This window comes from Octopus sinensis, unplaced genomic scaffold (assembly GCF_006345805.1).
Source record: "Octopus sinensis unplaced genomic scaffold, ASM634580v1 Contig14125, whole genome shotgun sequence".
In the NCBI taxonomy this organism is placed as follows: Eukaryota; Metazoa; Mollusca; class Cephalopoda; order Octopoda; family Octopodidae; genus Octopus; species Octopus sinensis.
In genome coordinates this window covers 41,637-58,657 of record NW_021833114.1, presented here as the reverse complement: position 1 = coordinate 58,657, position 17,021 = coordinate 41,637, and the positions used below count along the sequence as shown (strand labels likewise).

The 17,021-nt window shown below is 35.2% G+C and overlaps 1 protein-coding gene across 1 annotated transcript; it reads right to left on the bottom strand.

The window, feature by feature from the left end:
* Positions 1–12,673: 12,673 nt before the first annotated feature.
* Positions 12,674–13,217, bottom strand: LOC115230026. The gene is made up of 3 exons (XM_029800267.2): positions 13,029–13,217; positions 12,820–12,994; positions 12,674–12,789 (listed from the first exon to the last, which is right to left on the bottom strand). Exons 1-3 carry the CDS (start codon positions 13,134–13,136, stop codon positions 12,674–12,676), a joined length of 399 nt encoding a protein of 132 aa, XP_029656127.2. The 5' UTR covers positions 13,137–13,217.
* Positions 13,218–17,021: the final 3,804 nt, after the last annotated feature.

Sequence of the window (17,021 nt, the reverse complement as noted above, 5' to 3'; positions counted from 1 at the left end):
GTAAGGTGTTTAGCAAGATTATAGGGCGTAGATTTTCGACAGGCCCAGCCTGCTTGTTAGGCTTTTGGATCGGTATTAATAATCCGGAATCAAGACCGAGGAATTCCTTTTTCATAAACATACATTGAGTAGCTCCGCCAGTTTGTCTGTTAGTGCAGGCGGTCCGTATTTAAACAGTTCTGAATTTATTCCATCCGGTCCAGAGGAGCGGCCATTTTTAAGTTTGGCTATTGCAGTTGATACTTCACCGGTGGTGATAGGTAGGCTGAGATGAGTGGTGTATCCGCTGGTGTAATCGGATATTTCTCCGTGAGCGGTTAATATACTCTCGAAATACGAGGCTATATATTCAGCCTGCTCTTTGGGATTTGTGATGAATCTTCCATTGCTGTCATGGATTTTGAGTTTGTTAGTTTGTTTTTTCCTGTTGAGTAGGCGGATTGCCGTAAACATTTTTGAAGAGTCCTTTAGCTGTTCAATTCCTGCAGCTATTAAGTCGAGTTTGTTAGTGAAGTTTGTCTTGTTCAACATTTTGATTTTTTTCTGGGTAGATGAACGTCTATTCTGTAAGATTTGTTTCTTCTTCGGATCAGATGTGTTTTCCAGTTGTAGTCTTAGCTCCTTTTGTTCTTTGATGAGGGCAGGGAGATCAGAGTGTATGTAAACAAAAAAAATTAAAGCGTTACGCATGTAAACAAAAAAAATTAAAAATACGTAAAACAATAATAATTTCATTTGAAAAGAACAAATATCTATAAATATTAATAAATTATGAATAAATTTTAATCATTTTATTAAGTGTGTATAATGCGTTTAGTGCAAATAACAAAAGAATCCCTACAGAAAATCAAAGAATTTCAAGAAAACCTCTGTGATCTTCTTTCGGAGGATTCATCGTCTAAGATGAAAAGATTTAGGCTAGCAAAATTGGCTATGTCATTTGTTTTTGAAGGCGAAACGCCATTCATTTGCCACAATAATCTAAAATTACGTTTTTTTTGTACGGATGAAACTGAATTGAGACGCAAATTTGTTGATGTATGTATTTGAATACAATATCAATAGGTTGAACACAATATTAATCACTTTGGTAAAGATCGCTTATTTTCTAAGCTCAGATCACGCTACTATGGAATTATAAGAAACGAAATAAATCAAGTCATTTCCCAATGTGTCCCTTGTCAGGTAACGATTTTTCCTATATTTTTAGTCTAAAAAGGCATTAGCAACAAAGCCACCTATTACGCCGATAATTGCAAGAAGTAGAGACCGGTATATCGCCGATCTGGTCGATCTCCGAAGATATTCGGAAATTAATGACTCATTTAATTGGGTATTTGCCTTCTCTTAAACGATTAGATTCTTGTTATTGTTGATTCTTTTTCGAAATATGCCATGGTCGAGTTAGCTTATTCAAAAAGCTCCGCTGAAATTACATCTCTATTTCAAAAAGTCAAAGACATCATATTTGACTACAACAATACTGTTCATTCTACTACACGGAATATCCCATTCTACATCTTTATGGGAATGCAATTTCCAGTAAGAACGAGTGATGAAGAATTAGAACAACTCTACTGTGTCACTGAAGAATTTGATGATCTAACGAATTCAAGACAAGAAGCATACTCAAATATTTTACAAGCTGTGGAAAAAATGGCACAGAGACGAAGATGGAAGTACGACGAAGAACCTTTATGCATAGGAGAGGAGGTAATAATTAGGTTACAATATTTAAACATGTAATTTATGTAGACAAGAAAATGATGCGAATGTAAGGCAATATCCATTATATGACGGATTACACATGGAAAAGTACACGATCATCGAGAGGGAAGGCGACATATGTACGCTAGAAAGTGAAAGGGGAGAAAAAAATGGAGGGAATTCACATCTACCGACTAATTAAAATCGGAATGCACCCTACAAATACTTAACTTTTGTAAAGTGCGTAATAAATATAATTTTTGTTGATTTTTAAATCTTTAATTAATTTAACAAATTATTAATAGTGTTAAATGGCTAGCCAATTATTGAATACATTGTACTTACGTAGCGACGCCGTTCTGATAATTATGTCTGGTTGGTTTTCTGCCTCGGAGTGATTTACAAATAGTTGACGTCGAAAGAGTAAAAAGTATATTTTTAAATTTAAAATACCTTGTTTACTACTAAATATTTAATATTAACTTATTTATTGAATATTGAAATGTGTAACGCTTCCGGCGCCGTAACGCTTCCGGCCTGTGACATTATTTATATCAAAAATCACTAATTCAATATCAGCCAATATTATTGGATTAGCTGATACTATCTCTTCACATATACGACGTCATCCTTGCTGTTGAAAAATCACTTGATACCCACCTTGGGACCATGTGCTACCCAAGCTAATGTGAAAGGGTTGATCATAGTACAAAAAGAGTCTGATATCTTCAAAGCCTAGGATAATCCGCATGTTGACGTCAAGTCGTCAATGACTTGCCTAAGATATGGAAATGACTTCTTTTGACCCGATTATTTACTTATATGTACGATCAAAACTCTTTCTGGAATCAATCTAAGGTCTGTTCTCATTGTAAAGAAGTTCTTCCCGATTTAGGGAGCGAAAAATTTTTATGAGGTGCCAGGAATGATTTTAATAATTTAATTTTTTCTAATTCTAATTTGAAACCATCAAAGCTAAACAAAGATTTTATGTCTATGCAGGGATAATAAAACGTTCAAGAAATGACTGTCTAACGTTTGAAGGCTAAAAGGGTCCGATACGATATTAAAGCAACGCCCCCGAAGCATGGATTTACCTCCATTGACAAACCGCTACTTTCAATCCAAATAGCATATGAAATTGCAAAACCGAAGAAGCCGCGTACTATTACGGAGACTTTTATTCAACCGTGTGCATCGGAAATTGTGAAAAGACTTTTGGATGTATTCAAGAAGATAATTTTGCCAATTTTTAACACTGGATCAAGTTGCTATTGATTCCGACTTGACTTTTGATAAAAATAAGCTAGACATTTTAGTACAAGATAAGGTTTCTGGCGAAATACTCATGATAGAAGTTGATTAAAATATTTTCGATCATGATTTTTTGAAAAAATTTTTTGGAATATGTTGTTACTTTGGAAATTTTGCCGACCGTAAAAAATAAGAATTGAATTGTGTAGATAAAAGGATTTTAAATTATTTTTAGCTTTTTATAAAACCCGTCTATCTTTAAGAAAACAACCAACTCATAAACAATAAAATAATAAAACGAATGGTTTATCTTCAAATAATGTCTCAATTTGTACAACTGATGTCAATTGACTAGTACATTTTAAGGTCAAAATTATTTTGCAAAAGAAATACTTTCTAAAATTAATTTTAAAAAACTGTCAAAAGAAAGTTTTCGTAAATTTAGTAAAATTATAAATCCTGTGCATATGAGCCAAACAAAAAAACCAAAATCTCATTTATAGTATCGTTTAGTTCCAAACTGTAACTTTTGTATCAAATTGTGAGTTTGGGTTTCAACAGAGTTCGCTTTCTTTTTGATAAAATATATAATCCCAATAAAGCCATTTTTTGGATGTCTGCCTCGATGAATAATAATTTTGATCTCTTGGAATAGGAATTTGTAAAGAGAATTTTATTTTGACTCTAAAATATTTTTGTTTCATTATTAATAATCAATTAAATACTTCCAAGGAAACAGTTCTCAAAATGTCACTCGAGTCTGCTAAGCCTCATCATATTTACGGAATCAACTTTGCTTTAAAAAACAACATATCATTCACAGACGAACAGACTTTAGTCTTTCCAGCCGGAAACAACATCGTTTTACATAATAAAGATACAAGAGAACAAAAAATAATTCAATGCTGTGAGAATTCTAAGGGAATGACAGCTGTGGCATTTAGTCCAAATAAGCGGTATTTCCCAGTCAAATGAGATTAGATATGTAGCTGTAGCAGAGAATTTGGATAGAACAAGCATTTGCATTTACGACCTAGTTCTTCTTCGACGCAAAAAAGTTTTGACGAGTGCAGAATTGATATCTGTTCCTGTCGTCTGCATGGCCTTCTCTTCTGACTCAAAGTATTTGGCGGTGGTTGGAAGTGGTCCCGATTGGACAATTCTGTATTGGCTTTGGGAAAAAGCAAAAGTTCTATCCATCACCAAACCAATTTTGTCAAAGATTACTGCGGAGATATCCCAGGTTGATACAGATTTTATTTCATTATAGATATCATTCAATCCTGAAGACAACACTCAAATATGTGTCAGTGGAATAAACATGTTTAAATTCTTCCACTACACCGAAGGAATACTACAAATCTTTAGTTCACATAAACTCGACTCTCTAAATTACACTTGTCACACGTGGATTTCTGAAGACAAGATAATAGCCGGGACGTTAGAGGGAAAACTCATTTTTGTGGAATCGGGCGAAATGCAGGGTGAATTGGTTCCCTACGATACTTCAGCGTTTTCTACTAATATTCTAGCAGTAGAGTGACCTTTCCAGTGACATCAATCTGCGCCTACTCAAAGGGAATCTTTTTTGGCTATGGAACTTCCCTGGTTCTTAACTATGAAAAGGGAAAGGAATACACTTTTAGTAAAAAAATAGAGGTTCTGTTTTCAATCATTTTCAGGTTGAATTTGACGAATTCAACGCAGAAAGTCGTCTCTCCAACCAGACATTTCATTCCTTGGCAATTAGTTCTGCAGAAGAATCCTTAATCTGCTCGACCAGTATGGGACAAATATTTTGGTTTTCACTTAATTCGACGACGATCGACAAAGTGTTTAACCTGGTTTATCTGTAGAAAGACGCTTGTCACTTTGAAAATTTAGGACAATTTAATCATTTTGAGGCAATTAAAGGTCTTGACGTTTGCATTCGCAAGACTCTCGTAGTGACCACCGGAAATGATCGATCTATTGCAGTAAGAAACTACGAGACCGAGTTGGTAGCTAAGAAAATTACTTTTCCAGCAATTTAGAATTCGTAAAGGAATTCAGTCAGGAAATACATTGCGTATCTCTTCATCCGTCAGGGTTGTACATTTTGGTGGGGTTCACCGATAAACTGCGGTTGATGAGTCTACTTATCGATGACATGAAAATTGTGAAAGAATTCCTTGTTAAGTTATGCCAAGAAGTTAATTATAATTGTTAAAGTATTCAGTGTCGCTTCAGTAATGGGGGACATTTGTTTGCAGCTGCAAACTCGAATGTGATTCAAATATTTTCCTCAATCACATTTGAAAATATGATTAATCTCAAAGGCCACAATTCAAGAATTACCTCTTTAAAGTGGAATATGAACGACCTCAGATTGCACTCCTGTGGTTCGGACGGCGCTGTTTACGAATGGGACTTAATTACAGGTTGCTCGTTCGATCATACTTTCAGGAATTCGAACCAATGAACATGTTCTCAAACATTGCAATTATTATGACTTGACTACTTCTGTAGATGGAAAATGCACGTGTGTTGTCGGGTCGGACAATAAACTGAGAGAAATATCAAATTCCAATGTGCATTCATTTATTACTGGATTCTTAGGTCAGCCACGAGGCTGATTCACCAGGAGTGCCATTCACGGCAATTGTTATGTCACCCTCTGGAAGGTTTTTGTACTGTGGAACCAGCTCTGGACAGTTTTCCTCCATAAAGTTCCCGATTATGGGCACTCCTGAATACACAATTCAGTCGGGACACTCCACAGCAGTTACTCGAGTAAGTTTTGGTATATTTACTTCAAGATTAGACTATCATATGACGGTACATCAATATTTACAACTGCGGAAGACGGAACTATGATTGTGTGGAAAGTGACTGAACCAATCATCAAAAAACAGTCAATTGAAATTGAATACTCAGAAGAGATTTTGATTACCAAAAGTGATTTAGAAGATAAGGTAGAATAATAGCATATCATTCAGAACGCATCAATTGTGGACCTCCAAACAAGAGTTAGTGAACTAAAGATGGAGAATGAATATCAACTCAGATTAAAAGATCTCATGTACGGAGAAAAAATTAAGGAACTGACCGATAAATTTTCTACTGAGACTGAAAACTGGAAAGCAGACTACCTCAAGTCTTTGAACGAAAAAGAGTCGTTAGAAAATCGGTATAAAGATATTATGGGAGTGAACGAGGAGAACCACATGAGGGAAATACAAAACATGAGTTAAGCCTATAGTTTTAATAATCAGATGATTCCCACAGCCAAAAGTTGTTGCTGGAATATGAAAAGTATCAACTTCTACAATCCAAGTCCCAGACAATTCAGGAAAACTATGAAAATCAACTAAATTCAAAAGAATTCGACAAGGAAGAAGCTCTTCACGAATTGGAGGAATATTACCAAGTCAGATTGGACGAGTTGCGGCGACAGAATGAGCGGGTATTCCAATTTGAGTGACTGTAGGCTGAAGGAGTCATCGCATCTCAGCAGGAAGAACACGAGGAAATGAGGAATCAGATCGAAGAAGACGCGGATCAGGAGATTCTCGAACTGAAGAATAACTTTGAACGCAAACTCAGAGACGAAAGGGAAATGAACACAAAACTCAAGAGTGAGTCGGGAATAATGAAAAAGAAAGTACAAGGTGATTGTAATTTTAGTTCTCGAGTCTCACTTCTGAAATTGACGATTTGAAAGACGAGCTGAAAGTTCTGCAAACTGAAAACGGAAAACAAGCAAATGTGATTCGCAACCTTGAACGAGATATTCAGAGTTTCAGAAAAGAAGTAGAAGAGCGCGATGACGTAATTCAGGATAAAGTAAACTTTTTTGATTACATATATTTTTATAGGAAAAAAAGATCTACGACATTAAAAAGAAAAACCAGGAACTTGAAAAGTTCAAATTCGTGTTGGACTACAAGATCAGAGAATTAAAGAAACAAATTGAGCCCAAGGAAAATTATATCAAAGCAATGAAGGAACAAATCCAGGTGAATGGAGGGGCACTTTGACTATAAGGAAATGGAAAGTGAGTTAGAAAAGTTTAACAAACAAAACGCTCAACTTGATCTCAATGCTGCTAGTCTCACGGAAAAATTAAAACAGACTCAGAAGGAAATGCTCAAAGAACGTCAATTCGTTAGCCCACATTCGTTAGTTCACAGGTGAGAGATAAGGATTTCGTCATCAGGAAATTCCAAACAGACTTACATCGTTGTATTGCCTACATACAAGACCCAAAAGAATTAAAGAACAGGATCAGACAACTCTACAAAAAACACGCTCGTGGGAACATTGTAAGTTTAAGAGATGACGACATTGACAGTTGGAAGTGGCGACGCTTGATTCTGACTTACAGAACGAGTACAATAGGCAAAGAGAACATTTGGAAAAAACGGTTCATTCATTAAGGAAAAAGCTTGTTAAAGACGTGCAACTCAATCGAGCCGATCATGTCAAGATAATTCAAGTTTTCTGTTTTCCTTTAGATTAAGGAAAATGTTTGTCTCATCAAGGAAATAAATGATTTAAGAAAAGAACTTAAACAAGCTCTTACTCAAATTCATGACCTTCATGTTGCTCTCGGAATCCATCGTAATCAGGAAAACAACGATTCTGCACAAACGCTTGCAATGATAGCATCAAATACGAAAAACGCAATTCTTGAAAAAAACCTTATCGAGGCACAAAGGCAAATTGATTTGCAATATTCTGAGCTTACTCGACTTGGATCTATGCCTCCTCAAGTATTATTTAATCCGCCATTCAATAGGAAGCAAAACTGCCCAAAATAATTCCTACTGATTGAACAGTAATTATTAATTCTAATCTAACAATTTCTCTTAATATTGTTCATTAAGGTTTTCGGAACTTTAACGTCGAAAGCACTAGCATTAGTGTTCACGTTTCAAGCATTAATGTCGAATTTCTACACTTTTGCTTTTACAATCAAGCATTAACGTTTTACGGGAAATTCTGTTTTAGATCTATATACAGTGCAACCCATTATTGTTGCGACCCCGGAAGTGGGGGACTTTCGGTTTTCGGGGCACTTATAGACTATGAATCAAAATTCAGGCCATTATCATAATCGATCTTGTTAGTGTAATTATAAGATTTTAAAATACCACTTGACAGTTAGCAGATTTTAAAGTACATAATTAAATACAAACATTCAGCTAAAGTAAAAACATTAATATTAGAGTAAGATTACAGCAAGCCAGGTTGTTTATATATCTACATAAACATATAGTTGTTTGATTAAACAAGCCCTGAGCTGCCGAATTAATAATTTAATATTATATTAAGGATATCTTAAACTGCGATGAGACTGGATTATTTGTAAAAAAATTTTTAATCAAATCAAATCAAAATTTATTCCAAAGACCACCGTTAACCAAAAGAAAAAAAAACTAACTAGGTGATCCCGACGAATTTGATCATTGCTCTCAGCTTCGCTCTGTGCTGCTCTCTTGAGCCCACACAAGATCGTTGAGGGCGGATCGTTTCTTTATACCATTGATGCCCTTTTGTATTCTTCTCAATGAGAGTTTCGAAAGAGATTGGTGGTTTGATAGCTTCACCTGTATACCACCTTTCGGTAAGTGTGAAAGCTCTTTATATGTAATAAATGTAATAAATGTTATATGTAATGAATGTTTATACAGTAGTCATCGGTTAATTGCATATCGGTTAATTGCATAAATCGGTTAATGGCATAAATTCATGTTTAAAACCATAACTTATATGGTTTCCATTGAAAAAATATCAGCTAATTGCATATCGGTTAATTGCATAAATCGGTTAATTGCATACTCTCATTGGGAACATTTACTATTTTTTCTTATAAAAATTTTCGCATAATTGCATAATTTTTTTTTTGAAATAAAACTTATCAATTCAAGAAAAAAAGCAAAGCAGTTATTTTGAACTGCCGGCGCATAAGATGGCCTGGCAGTTCCCTCGGACTCTTTGGAAAAGATGACGAGTCTCGTTGGGATCCTTGTTTCGTCTAGAATTTGTAATTATAATTATAATAATTATTGCATAATTATAATTTGTAATTTTAAAATTTAATTATTATTACACATGTCCCATACCCGTGAAAACAACCAGTTCGGAAGTTATGGGTACATGCAGATTAATACGCCAGTTTCTTACTAACAGCGATTTAACAAGTGAAATGGATATGGACAACTTCTATGAACTAGAAAAAAGCGTCCTACGCCTTTGCCAGAAGACTAGACAGTCCAAAATTAATGATTTTTTTAAACGTTTTTGATTATTTTCTTTTCTTGACTACTAAAAAAATTATTGATTTTTATTAAAACATCGGTTAATTGCATATATCGGTTAATTGCATAAGATTTTCCGTGGACAAATGTTATGCAATTAACCGATGTTTACTGTATGTAATAAATGAACAAATAAAAGATAATAACAGAAATATTTTATTAATTTTGAGAATCCAGGATGCCATAAGGCAGATTATTATAGGCACTTTCGCGATGCCATAGATCATGACAAAGCTTGTGCAGCACAGGAAACAATAAGAGTAATTAGTTTATTCCATTTCCCGCGATCTTGGGCGACGTCCCGTAGTGCATTGAGATCGTCCCCGGCCCTCAATTCTTTATTAACCCTCTTTAGGTCTCTATCCAGCGTACCCGGGAGAGTATTTCTTGGTCGCCCACGAAAACGATAACCCCCAGCTTCGAAATAGTCCTCCATAGCGGCGTTTGCCGGTGCATCTAAATCCATCCTTAGAATGTGTCCAAACAACCTCCATCATAAGGCAGACAATTATTCTAATATAAATTTTTTATGTTTGCCTAAAAATAAAATTAACGAGCAGCTTACAAATGATGTTCTAAAAATGTAATCAAATAAATGAAGAAAAAATCTAAGAAACTGTCAAGGAAGTTCGGTTAATCTGCATGCCCTTAATTGAGCCTTCTCAATTTTCCTCTTGTTTGTTGAAGAAAGAAGCGATTCCCGTAAAGCACAAGCGTAGGAAAAGCATAGTTTGATGTATTGACGATATTTGATTGCCAAGATCGAGTAAAAACCACTCTTCCATATTCCCAATAAGCTTTTCATCACGTTCATTTTTTCGCATTTCAGAACTATGTTATTTACATGTAAAAAAAGCAGAGATGCGTATAAAGAGTCACTCCTAAAATCTTCTGACTTCTGTTGGAAGATATGAAGACATTGTTCAGCTTCAAAGCAACTGTCTTCCTTCCCAATTTTCTATCAGGTATGAAGAGGGACGTAGATGACTTCTCAGCATTCACAACTAGCCAGTTATCTATTAGCTAAGTATTGAGCCGATCCAGGTTAAATTGGATCCTTTCAGTGACCTTCTGGATGTCTGATCCTATGAAGCCAATACAATGCCATCCGCATAACACAATAAAACATTATTATCGTCTAAAAGGTACGGGAGGTCTACCAAAAATAGATTGAATAGATCAGAGGATAAGGGGGAACCCTGAGGTAATCCGTTGGGTAAAAGACGTGACATAGATTTTAATTATCCAGGACACATTCTACTCCGAATCTGATTCTACAAATATGGAATATTTAAGAAGAGCTTAAATTGAATTATAATATAAATGATGATCGAACGGCTTTCCCTCATTGATGCCCACCTCGGGTTCTTTCTTCTGCGTAACTATTTCTCAACTCCGAGGCTTTTGTACACCCTAAGGAGTTCTCCTTGTTTTCGCATGCCTAATCTGTTATCCGATATCGATTCTATCTTGAAGTCTGGAGCCGAGTATCTGTGCAACATCCATTTCGACGCTCTGGGGTGGCTTCAATCTTCCCTGCCTGTTAATCTCGGGGGGATTGGCCTTCGTTCGCCCGTTTATCTGGCTCTTCCTGCCTTCCTCTCGTCCCTGGCATCATCCCGTGCCCTCACTGACATCGTTCTCAGAAACCTTCCCGAACGAAAAATGTCAGTTGATAACGTGGCCGCTCTGGACCTTTGGGATTCATTGTACAACAAAAGACCCAGTGACCCGTGTATCCAAGCTCAATGGGATGCCATTTCTTGTGAAGCTCTTGACGTACATCTACGCAAAAATTTCGATCAGCACAGACTTGCATGTCTCCGCGCAGGCTGCTGCACAGGGAGTGGGGCCTGGCTGGATGCTCTCCCTGTCCCTTCCACCGGTAACCTACTAGACAAAGATTGCCTACGAATTGGTTTATCATTGCGTCTTGGATTGGAAATCTGCGAAATACACAAATGTCGTTGTGGTGCTGTCATTGACCGTTTTGGTCTACATCCCCTTTCCTGTCGTCGCAGTGCAGGGCGCGCACCACGCCATGCAGCACTTAACGACGTTATTCAGAGGGGGCTCACGGCCGCTGGGATCCCATCAATCCTCGAACCCGTCGGGCTTGCGAGGGGAGACGGAAAAGACCCGACGGCCTATCGACTTTCCCGTTTGAGTTCGGCAAGTCTCTGTTATGGGATGCGACGTGTTCAGACACTTTCTCGGAGCTCAACCTTCCTTCTTCAGCTGTCGAGCCTGGCTCAGTCTCTCGCAAAACCGAGAAGATGAAGATTGGAAAGTACAAGGAGCTCTCTGAACGGTATCTGTTCACTCCCATCGCCGTCGAGACTTCCGGCGTCATCGGCGAAAAGTCTCTTCCTTTCTAAAAAAGCTTGGCCGCATGATCTCCCATAAACGGGGCGACCCACGCGAGTCCAAGTGGCTTTTCGAAAGGATTTCCTTGGCCATAGTACGTGGAAACTGTGTTTCCATTTACGATGCCGGGAATTTAGTTAGTTAATAACTATTTGTTAATTACATATAATATGTGAAAAAAAAAAAAAAATATAAATGATGTATAGACAATTGAGTAATTAAGTTAACGCACACTGCGTCCTTGCCGCTGGCACGTAACTTTCGCCTTTCATATTTTCTTAAATAATGTGATTATTAAAAAAGAAAAAAATATGTTAATTATAATTAACGCCTTTTTTCGAAAAAGATGAGACAATAACTTAAAATAACTTAAAATTGTTAGTCAAAACAAAAATTCGATTTTTTTGATTTTTAAGAGTTGCTAAATTAAAAAAAATTTCTGCATTGTTCATATTCAAATTAAGAAGCAATTATATTAATGACTAATCAGTCCCAGGGTTTGTCCACAAATTTTCGTCGTCCTCGATATTTGCTAGTGAGTCGAATTTAATGTTAAGTTTATTTGTTGGAGTATCACTAAATTTATTATTTTTGAATTTACAAAATATCATAATACTCTCCATCACATCCCAATACTACATGAAAATAAAATTATACTTTTTTTCCGAAGACTCTTCATTTGTTTAACTAATTTTTTCGTTGGAATAACAGGGTTTTTTTGTTTCTAAAAGCTGAAAAATAAAAGTAGACCTGAGAATCTAGATTATCTGTTTCTTCGTATATATCTGTAATAAAAGCTTCAGAGTCGTTTCTAGGTAGAGTCGAAAGTCCAAAGTCAAATTTGTCAGAATCTGCGTCAAATTCTGATATTTTCCAAAAATCAGACAGAATTTCGTAATCTTGTTGATCTTTCATTGAATTATTCGACATTGATAGGGCGGTAGCAGGCTGAAATCAGCTAATAATTAAATACAGATTGTGGGGCCTTCATTTTAGGACTTTTTAGAACTTTTAATTTAGCAGAATTGTCACAACGCTTGTTCTTAGGCAAATAATATTAAACTATAAACTTTTTGGTCGTCAACAAAATTTTCTAATCGAGCCTTTTTTTCATTTAGTTGAGTTCTAAAGGCTTCCAAACGGTTTAATAGTTTTGATTCTATTACATAACGACAATAATCATTTGTACGCTTATTTTTTTCGATGACGACCTTGTCGTTTTGGCTTTCTTTTTGAACAATTGGAGAATTATGGGGACAAAAAGTTGAGACATCTTCATGTTTGTAAATGTATTTCTTTTTGTTTTCAAAAGCATGTCTCCTTATTTCTAACTCGTATTGAATGTTCTCTACTCGTTTCCTTTCCTGTACGTCATTATTTAAATATTAATTAGATGACTTTTTCAAAATGGATTAAACGTTCCTCTTCTTCCCTTTTCGTGATTTTATCATGATATTCTTTTATTTCACGCAATTCCTTCTCCTCTTCAGCCTTTCTTTTTTCCATTTCCAATCGCTTGAATTCTTTCTGACCTGCAATCTGTCTTTCTAGGTCGATACGATATCGTTCCGCTGTCAACTTCTCCAATTCGGTCTAAAGGCTTAATAAAAAAATCAACTTTTGGAGTCCCAAAAATCGAGTTTCCACCACGAGCAAACGTCACTTCTCCGTAAAAATTAGTTTGTTGTTTTAATGGTTTCGTTGGTGGAGCATTTTCATTTTCACTAACTGGATTGTTGTGCTTGTTTTTATGTAGATCGTCTTGAATTTTATTTCTTGGAGCTCCTGCCCCTTCTCGACCCCACGGACTTTTGTTTTCATATTCTATTTGTGCCAAGATTTGTTCTCTAACATTGATACTACTCACTTACCTGATTTCTGTTTCCATCTGCTTCCTTTTTCGTTCATTGTTATTATGAATCTGAGTTATTGTGAATATCTAATTTATTTACCTGATTGAGAAGTTCGGTTTGATACTTTTTTTTGTTATCAACCTGCTCGATTTTAGTCGCCTGTGCACCTATTCCAGTATTCAGGCTAAATAATCGAGGCATGGAAGTACTCATTTGGTGATTCTTTGTTTGGATTTGTTATCTTATATTTCGGAATGGAACTTTTTTCTGCGACAAGAGATTCTTCTTTGGGGACAACACTGACACTAAAAGGGGTACTTATAAAGTTAATTTGGATATATACACGTTAAGTAACTCTGGAAAATACTTAATTCGATGTGGTCTATGTAGAATCGAAGAAAGTGAATTGGAAATCTCATCTCCTTGACGACATACTTGAGGGTTTGTAGATTCGAAGGTTTCAACGCGCAATGAATCCAATTCTTTTAAATTATTTCCATTCAGTTCCTCATTTCTGGTAGAAAAATCTTTATTTCCCTCAAATAATTTTATTTCAGCTGTTGACTCATTTGTCTGATATGGGTGGTTAGCCTGATTCGAATAATTAATTGGATTCCCTAAAATCCCAAGTCTGTTTGGAGATTTTTCAGGATCGACTGATCCTGTTAGAGCAACATTCATCTTTAATTCCTTCTCTCTGTTAATTACGTTTCAAATATATAACCTTCGCTTATTATCTCTCTGAACTGCAATCTGTTGCAATAGATAGTCGCGATATTCCTTTTGGTCTAATTTTGTATGAATTTTTTTTTCTCCGGGCACTGCAAATTTAATTATGTTTGTATTACTTGGTAGACTAGTGAATTGGTATGAGGTTTTTATTGTAGGATCCATTTTTATTACTTGCTGTTATAATTATATATGGTCCATTTAATTTTCTATGGCGACTATTATATTGGTGTATGTTTAATCAAAAATACAAATAGTATTATAAATAACTAAATTGAATATAAATATACATAAATAATCCTACAATAATTTTAAAAAATTAGCAACTCCCCAACAAAACCATCATTCTTTCTGAAGACAGTGTTTGGACAATGATATAATTGTCAATAATCTTCAAAATGTAGCTTAACGAACATCTCAGGACATTGAAATTTGTTTTCATAATTTTTTAACTGTCGATTTCATTTGTATTTTATGGGTTTGATAGTATTCTTTTTTTCGATTTTCTAATAATCTGTGTTTTGTTCTCAAACATCAGGTGAAGTAGTTATATACGTGTCAAAAATTGCTATCCATAAATAATTTTTTTAATATCTTCTGTAATAAATTTAGCTAAATTTTACGGTCTACTCATGAATTAGAAAAGTACAAACTAAAATGACTGTTCCGGTGATTTATGACGCATTTAGTATTTAAACAACACCAATTAAAATAATTATAGATTAAATCGACTGACCAATTGATGAAAGTTAAGAATAAAAATTTAAAGAACTTTGAGCTTTATACTCTCATTGAGATATTTTCCAAGTGGGCGAATCCAAGAAGTGGAAGACGACAGATTCAAAATCTTATGGATATAATTGAAGACCAACACGACTTAATAAAGATTCTATGGATATATAATCAGCGTTATGAAAATATAAACGGTAATAATTGAGTCAGTTTATAAACAAGAAAGTGTAGCAATCAAAAATGACTATCTTCGAACTAATTTATTGACAAACAAGGTAATTCTTATAATGAGTATGGTGTGCACGATTAAAAGAAAAAAGTGATTTTAACGATACAGAAATACTCTCCCATCTCTATCAGACTGAATTAAAATTAATTGAATTGGAAAACATAGTGCACGTTTAATTAAAATTGTAGATTTCTCGATATGGAGTAAAATTCAGCGACTTTTGGAAAATATGAAAATTAAAATTTTGTATTTTCTAAATAAAATGTTACTAATAACGATTTTATTTTTTCTATCGATAGAGATACCTTAATAATTTGATGCCTTCTGTAAGTAAACCTTGAAATTGAATGCCGAGTGTGGGCATTATATTAAAAATTATCATGGAATACGAGTAATACTCTTCTTAAAATTTATTTTCATTAAATGAAAAAAAATTTTCATACTTTAGAAATTTTTTAAAGAACCAAACTATCCAAAAAGAAAAATTACGTGTTCAGAGAGAATTGCTTGACTCCCGCGGGAATGGCAATTGAAATTCTTTTTAAAAGGCACGATAATTTGCGTGCCTCACTCCTAAAGATAGCAATTCTTCTCTAATGTTAAAAGTGAAGGACCTCGTATCAGTGGTAGCCGGCGCGCTGCGCCGGTAAGAGAAAGAGCGAAGTTTTTTCTCTACTACCGTTCTCGTACTGCTGTATAAATGCCTTGTGGATTGATTCAATCCGAGCCGTAGGGCGACGCCGGTTCTGAAAGAGCTGTCGTTGATTAGAGCCCCCCTAATGCATTTAGCCAGGTAACGCTGTTTGGTGTGCAACAATGAGGAGAAAGGCAAAACAGTGCTGGTTGAGTGCAGACTTCAAACTCCCGAAAGATGCTACGGTCGAGAGTTTGTCCCAGATCCTTTGTATCGATTGGTTCGTGGGATGCGGAAAGTTTGAGTTCATCAGACATTATATTTGGTAATATTTTAATAATATGATAAATTTGAACTACCAAATGTTCATTTTAAGCGCCCTTACGTGTTTTCTTATTGTTGTCTGCATTTTTTTATTTATTTTATTTAATGACCAAAAGACCGAAGTAAGTCAGTTAATTATAATCCCCGTGATCCCCGATTCAAGCGAGGGAGATCCTTCTGAAAGGTTCGATCCTGGCCACATGGTCGGAGTAAGACGACGATGTCCCAGGGTCAGAGTTCTAGAAGTCCTTTTTTTGGTAGGTATTAAGTGCCTCCTGAGCGTTTCCATATCTGATTGAATTGGCCAAAAAAGCTTCCAATTTTTGTCAAAAAAATGATAAGTATTAATCTTTTTTAATTTAAAGACTTTATTTGAAAAGGAAATTTGAAAAATTAGTCATTCCTTTGGACTGTCGAGCAGAGATGGAGACCCATGCTCGTTCTCTACATTTGATGTCTCACGGAGGCATCAACAAGATTGAATTTCTCTGTCGCCGTCATTACTTCATCGTGAAAAGTGATGTTGTAAGAAAGGTCATATCCGAGTGTTTCTTGCAAGTTTGAAAACTTGATGTCTGCAAGTTTTCTTGCAAGTTTTCTCTCACATAATAACTAAGTATTTTTAAATCTGACGGAGATTAATCAATTTACGGCACAGATTATTGATTTTTACGGCGTTTAACAGCAACGGTTTGTTGATAATTATTATTGACAAAATTTTTAAAATATTTTGGTTTCTCAATTATTTTATTAATCTATTCTAATTTCCAAGATTTCAAAGTGTCCATTAGTTTACGCGTGAATTTAAAATTAAGGATTTAACTTTTAAGTAGACAAAGTTTTAGCTAGGCTTTAATGTAAACAAAAACGCTCAACTGTCTTATACATTT

Excerpts from the sequence above, each read along its gene's own strand:
- LOC115230026 (XM_029800267.2), bottom strand. The coding sequence starts at position 13,136 with ATGGAAAAAAGAAAGGCTGAAGAGGAGAAGGAATTGCGTGAAATAAAA. Across the intron at positions 12,995-13,028 it reads GTTTAATCCATTTTGAAAAA|GAAAGGAAACGAGTAGAGAA; the intron begins GTCATCTAATTA and ends AATGACGTACAG. Across the intron at positions 12,790-12,819 it reads CGTCATCGAAAAAAATAAGC|AATCAAAACTATTAAACCGT; the intron begins GTACAAATGATT and ends GTTATGTAATAG.